The 7,083-nt window shown below is 30.9% G+C and overlaps 1 protein-coding gene across 1 annotated transcript; it reads right to left on the bottom strand.

Moving 5' to 3' along the window:
• Positions 1-2,557: 2,557 nt before the first annotated feature.
• On the bottom strand, positions 2,558-6,301 carry LOC123898336 (serine/threonine-protein kinase Aurora-3-like). The gene is made up of 6 exons (XM_045949267.1): positions 6,005-6,301; positions 4,195-4,437; positions 3,508-3,603; positions 3,050-3,264; positions 2,893-2,965; positions 2,558-2,787 (listed from the first exon to the last, which is right to left on the bottom strand). Exons 1-6 carry the CDS (start codon positions 6,227-6,229, stop codon positions 2,689-2,691), a joined length of 951 nt encoding a protein of 316 aa, XP_045805223.1. The 5' UTR covers positions 6,230-6,301; the 3' UTR covers positions 2,558-2,688.
• Positions 6,302-7,083: the final 782 nt, after the last annotated feature.

Here is a 7,083-nt window from a genome sequence, read left to right as displayed (position 1 = left end):
ATATATATATAAGTTATCAATCGGAATCAAACAAACACTATTGCAACAAGACGGAAAAACAAAACAATGTCGCACTAAGACGGCGAACAAGACACTATCGCACTATGTCGAATAAATCACAAAAGAAAAAACAAACATATTTGAAAATCATTTATTTGAATAACAGAAAAAAGAATGTACACTAACAATATAAAATGATTTACCAAGTTATTTGAACATAAACCACTCATCCCTGTCCTTGATAAATGAAGAAGAAACTAGGTTAAAGAGATGGGGTGAGTGTTTTAATAAGTTAAAGAGAGTGAATTTTTGAATTATTTTGACAGAATATAAGTTAGCAGTATCATTTTATGACAAAGGGTAACAAATGTCCGTCCCAGGGACACTTGTTAAAATTTCTTTTAAAAAATACTGAAGTTTTTTTTTTTTTTTTTCTTTTTGTCTAATAGTTTAGTGACTAGATCGACACAATACATGTGCGAAGAAGTGAGAAATTCGGAGATCGAACCTCAATTCCTCCAAAAATAAAGGAGTTATTATGTGTTTTTTTGTTACATGAGAAAAATAAAATAAAAAGACAAAGAAAAATGAGAACTATACAAAGATACCTAAGAACATCTACTAACAAATGTAAGGATAAATAAACTACCAGAGTACAGTTACCCGATCTAAGTTATTAACATTAATCTTTGCTAGAACAATTGTACAAGCATTCCCGTCACAAAGTGACGGAGAGATATAGTTCAATCATTATGAAATTTCTAATAATCTGAAGCTCATTAACATAGTGATGAAATTGGGACGTACCCTTTTGTCCCCGAATTATTATGTGTTAATTTGTTATAATAAAGATATTTTTTTTTTTTTCGTGGTTACATTTGTTATGATAAATTAAGATCTTATTATAGCAATGTTGGAAAATTTTATATGAACGCACACTTTATAGTGACTAAAGTCTAAAATCATGTTAATAACTAAGTTTGGTCTAGTGGTGGGATTTGGGTAGTACGCTATTAGTCATGGGTTCGATTTCCGGCTCATTGTAAACCAAAAGAAAAAATCTAAAATCATGTTTGTAAAAAAAGAGTCTAAAATCATATATTTATAGTGGTGAAAAAATTATTTAACTCTATTTAAAGATTATTGTTTTTTTAAAAAAGAGTTAAAATTACACTATTAGTCCCTTATTTCATGTATTACTGTAATTTTTGTCTTAACTTAAATTTTTTACCCCAAAATTGCAATTGTTTGGCTAAAAAATGGTGATTTTTTTGTCCTAATAGTGATAATATTTTGTATTTCCTCTTCAAATTTGAAATCGAAATAAGACCAAAAGAAAAGAAAAACAATACTTTTAGGTTAAATTTTGAATTGAGATCAAAATTATAATAATGTGTATCAGGGATCAAAACTCTAGATTTAAAAATAGAGAGACTAAAATCCAATTTTTTTTTTAGTTTACAAAGTAGTTGAAGATCGAACTCAAAACATTTAGCATACTACTCATACTCCTCACCACTAGACCAAACTTAATGACTTCTCTAAAACCCTAATTTAAGTAAATAGAACGACCAAAAGTTCATTTATGCTAAAAAAATAATTATCGAAAATGATTTTCAAAAGAAACTAATTAAAATAATTTTTTAATCGAAGCAATTTTTTTCATTTTAAAAAGAAAAATGTAATAAACGGATGAAAGCTTTTAAAGGTGAATGTTTTTTTTTTTTTAAAGAAAAATATTGATTTTTTTTTATCACAAAACATTATAACAAACAAACACATTACCAATCGTTAGTTGGTTCAGTGGTGATTGTAAGGGGATTGAAACCAATTGATGTTATAACTGACCCTCAAACCAGATTAAAATGGTGGTGGTAAAAAAACAAAAAAAACAAACAAACACATTAATGGTGTGAAATATCATTTGGATGCAACTGCACATATAATAATTTCTTGAGTCTTGAAGTCAAATGGACGGAAAATTTTTTATAAGACTTTTAACGTTACTATGTTTAAACTATGGATTGAACTCAGAACCTTAGTTAAGCTAGAAAAGAAACTTTTTTAGTTTTTAAATTATGTGATTTGAGTTAATGAGTTGAGTTTGAGTAAAAAAAATTTGGTCAAGTTTTTAGTTGAATAAATTTTATCAAGTTAAAGTGAGTTGAACAAAGTTCCATTTGGCTCGAAGCTAAACCAAGTCAACCAGACTGAGTAGTTTGTAAACTTTAAATAAGCCGAACTCGAGCTAAATAAACATTCATATCAAACTCAAACCGAATTTTGAATTGAACCAATTCTTATCGAGTCGAATCAAACTCAAACAAATTCAACTCGAGTCATTGTCGGCCTACCATTCATATTTGACAATTTTACTTATGTGTGTGTTTTCTCATTCATTTGTGAAAATAATGTTTCTTAAACACAATTTTATTGTTGCTATATGTGTGTGCAAACAAATAAGATGAAGTGATTGATGGAACTAATGTCTCATTTGTGACTCAAATTGAGCAAGCTTAGTAACTATTTGCAAATTGCAATTGGAATTAGATGGGCACGTTTTACCTTGATTGTATATTATATACATTCTAATATCAGTTATAGTAGTGAAATTGTGAATTATGGTTACATGTCTTGCGGTAATTCAAAGTAAAAAGTCAGCAATCATATGAATTGGATGTGTTGATACTACTGGCAAACACCCATATGATTAGCATTCTCTTTTATCCAAGGATGCTCCATTATCTTCTGAAGTGAGAGCCTTTTTGAAGAATCTTTTACCAATAGCTGCACAAATTTACATATAACCAGTAAGATTAACAACCTAATCATGGATATGAGTGTATATAGATTATAAATATAATAAATTATAATGTACTAATATAATCATACCCGAGTTATCAGATTTTTAGCATTTTTAGAAATAAGAGGGGCATGAGGGAAGTTCAGATCAACATTTCGTATCCTGCACAAGTTTAAATACATTAAATTTCTATATTGGAAGTGATTTAGTTTACTATGTTTATGCAAATCTCATACCCTTATGTACCTTTTGAAGGTATCCTCTTGACTCTCAGCCTCAAATGGAGGAGCACCATAGAGGAACTCATAACAAAGGATACCAAGAGTCCAATTATCAACTGCATGATCATGAGATTTGTTTTCTACCATTTCAGGAGCTAGATAATCCAATGTTCCACACATGGTTTGTCTTTTGCTTTTAGATTGTACAGACCAACCAAAGTCTGCAATCTTAAGACGACCCTGCAGTAAATAAGCCATTATCAAACTAGATTATATAATCAACTGGCTAAAACTATTCCCAAGGGATATCTACAATTAAAGATTATAAAAAAGGATTGTAATGAACTGTAAAATGTTTCATGCTTAATATTATGAAGGTTACTGAATTCTACAAAGATTGCTGCATAATTGACAGAGCGAAGAACGTATATAGTTAGCATTGGAAAAAGGGCAATAAAAATAGGTAAAAGAATAAAAAGATACCTCATGGTCAAGCAACAAATTTTCAGGCTTGATATCCCTGTGAATAACATGCTTCTCGTGACAATATGCCAATGCCTTTGTGAGGCATAAAATGTACTAAAATTTTCAAATTTGAAATAAACAAAAGAGTCAATATCATACAAAAATTTGCTTCAAAAACAAGTATTATTATCAGCATAGAATGATAGAATATATTGACTATGGTGTGTTAATGCATCTTGAAAAGTTTCTCTCAATTTTTGAAAATTTTCATATCAGCTTAAAAGTTTCTCTCAAAAAGAAGTTCGGATACAAAGTACGATACAGATACGATCCGACACTTGTTTCATTAACAAAACTCTTATGACATGGGCAAGATGCATTAATAAAACTCTTCTGTTACCAATTTTATCTCAAGTTTTCTTTAAAGTCAAAACCAAACAACCTGAGACAATGCCTTTAACCAATGAAAATGTTCCTCCATAACTCAAACAGTTAGGCATCCTCCAAGAGAAAGGCCAGGTCAAAGAAATGGCAATAGTTTGTTAGAATGGCAAAAAAGGAGACACCTAATAGCAAGGAAAAGGTTAAGCAGGAAAGACGGTGCTCATATTCTCATGTCACGAGTCATGACTTTAGTTCAAAATCAACCTTATGATGGTAATTCTTCAAAATAGGCATACACTCGACAAACTCATAAAAGATTACCGTTGCAGCTTGTCTCTCTGAGAAATGACCCCTTTTGCGAAGCTCCTTGTATAACTCACCATTATGAGCATATTCAAGAATCAAGAAAACACGCTCGGCATCATCAAACCAACCATAGAGACGCAAGATGTTTGGATGTTTAAGACTTATTTGTATCTCCATTTCCCTTCTTAGTTGATGGTGAATTTTATACTTTTCTAGTTGTTCCTTAAATATAACCTTCAATGCAATCACATATTTACTCTGAAAACAAAAAGTCCAAAATTAGTTTAAAAAAAACTATTGGATCTCACTGAACATTTGAAATTTTCTTGTACTTACTTGGAAATCTATTTATACATTTAAAAATGAAATAGAGGGGGTTAAGAAGAGCTTATTTTATATCATAAACACTTACATTAGTCATAAAAAAAGATAACAAAAATAGCTTATAGCTTTAAACTTATGATATATATTTATAAGCCCCAAATATATGACTTAAAGAATCAACTTATTCAGAACATATGTAATTTAGCCTCATTCTTGGTGGGAGGGTAGAAATAGCTTATAATTATATACATAGACTCTTGTATGATAAGCCAGTGTATACACAACTTAATCAAACTACTAACCAAAGACTCCCTAAATATACAATCCCATTCCAGAAAATGCTATTATTATTTATTAGGTTTAGTTCTTGGAAATTGATTACCTACATATAGACATTAGTTGCAATCTAATAAAAGTCCGCAGCTGCAATCTAGGATACGACATAACAATTTTTGATACAGCCAAAACCCAATGCAATTGCTGTCGAGGCCACATTTGACCATGATTATCTACAATGTCAAGGATCGTGAGTGACAACACAACCATAATCTATACCACAACTTCCATTTTAAACCAATTACACCCTCCATCTCATAAAAAGTATCTCATTTATACTTTTTATCTGTCTCAAAATAATAGTCACTTTAGAAAATATGTAATTTAGCCTCATTCTTGGTGGGAGGGTAGAAATAGCTTATAATTATATACATAGACGCTTATATGATAAGCTATTGAATACAATATACACAATCAAACTATTAACCAAACACTCCATAAATATACAATCCCATTCCATAAAATGCTATTATTAATTATTAGGTCTAGTCCTCGAAAATTGACTACCTGAATATAGACATTAGTCGCACTAGTCAGTGTTTCAACTTTCTAATAATAGTTTTGATTGCGATCTAGGCCTGTGACTTAACAGCTTTTAACACCACCAAAACCACAATGCAATTACGATTGAGGCCACATTCGACCATGATTATCTACAATGTCAAGGATCATGAGTTGCAGCAACATAACCGTAATCGATACCATAACTTCCATTTTTAAACCAATTACTCCCTCGATCCATCTCATTAAAAATGTCTCATTTTCAGTTTTCTTATAAACTCGATACTCTAATATACCCTTATTCATTGAATTTCACTCCACTTTTTTTTTTTTTATCGAGTAGTCTAGTGGTTAGAAATTTTACTCTTAAATGGATAAGTGAGATGACCAGGGTTCGAACCCCGGCCCCCTACATATATAATGCAATGTCCCTATGAACTGAGCTAAGGTCACGAGACAATTTCACTCCACTTAACTACTCCACTAAATAAGAGTGTTTAAGTAAATACACTAATATTAATTACTATTAAACTATTAAAATTAACACAACTAATCATTTCCTTATGAATCGTACAGACATTATAATAAAAACTTGAAAAGATTAAATCAATTGAACACATAAAACACAAAAAAAGACATGAAAAAAGAGGGGAAAATTGAATACCTTGATTTCTCTAGCGACGTAGACTCTTCCGAATTTGCCTCTACCAAGTGGCTTTCCGATCTCGAAGTCGTTGATTGACCAATCTCGTTTTGCATTTTCATCCATTTTTTCAGAGGAAAGGTTTCTGAGAACTATTTGAATTTGATAGAAGCCGCGTAAGGTCAAAACGCACCGTTTTAGTTTTATTACTGTAGCGCAGTGTTTTTTGAGAATTGCAGGCAGCATAGATAGAAGAATCGCGAAGCAGAGATGGAAGAAAGGGTTTGTATCGCACGTGGGAGAAAAGGAGGGAAATGAAATTTGTCTGTCTTTTTGAATTTCAAAGGAAGCTTTCTCAAAAATTAAATTTAAATTAAAATAGTTGTGTGTTTGTTTTCATGAGATTTTTTTAGAGTTTAATTGATATGCACCGACGGTGTAAAATAGTTTTACACGATCGTCCAATAAACAATCACCATTTTGCCATGTCATATCAAGAAAGTGGGCTGAAGTGGGGTGATGTGGCGGAAAACATGGTTGGTATTGATTGACGGTATAAAATTATTTTACACCGTCGGTGTATTTAAATTAAATCCATTTTTTTATTTCTCAACAATATTTTGTTTAATTTAAATAAAAACAATAAATCGTGACATGGCTTCCACTTAAGCTTCCTCCTAATGCCACATCACTCAATTTGTTGACATATTCAAGGTTTTAAATAGCGGTCGCGTCAAAGATTTCGCGATTTCGGCTGTTACGACTGTTGCGTTATGAATTACGGTCGTCGCGGTGTGAATTAATCACAATATCGCACAAATCTTATTAAAATTATTTGTACTATGATATATGTATAACAACTTAAATATGAGATAAATGTAAAATTTTGAAACGAAATGACAAAGTTATTGTAAACTCACATATACAAAGATACAAAGTGGAGTGGCCGGTTCGAACCTCAGTCACGATGTCCGACACTAGTAATTTCGGTATTTCTATAAGTTGAGCTTAAATTTGTGGACATTTTTTTTTTAATTTTTTTTTTTAGATTGCATGATAATATTTATTATAAGGTTATAGACTATATAAATTGTTTGCAC

The sequence above is a fragment of the Trifolium pratense genome, linkage group LG7 (assembly GCF_020283565.1).
Source record: "Trifolium pratense cultivar HEN17-A07 linkage group LG7, ARS_RC_1.1, whole genome shotgun sequence".
NCBI lineage: Eukaryota > Viridiplantae > Streptophyta > Magnoliopsida > Fabales > Fabaceae > Trifolium > Trifolium pratense.
Note: the sequence above shows the minus strand (reverse complement) of the source record. Positions and strands in the feature narration are given on the sequence as shown.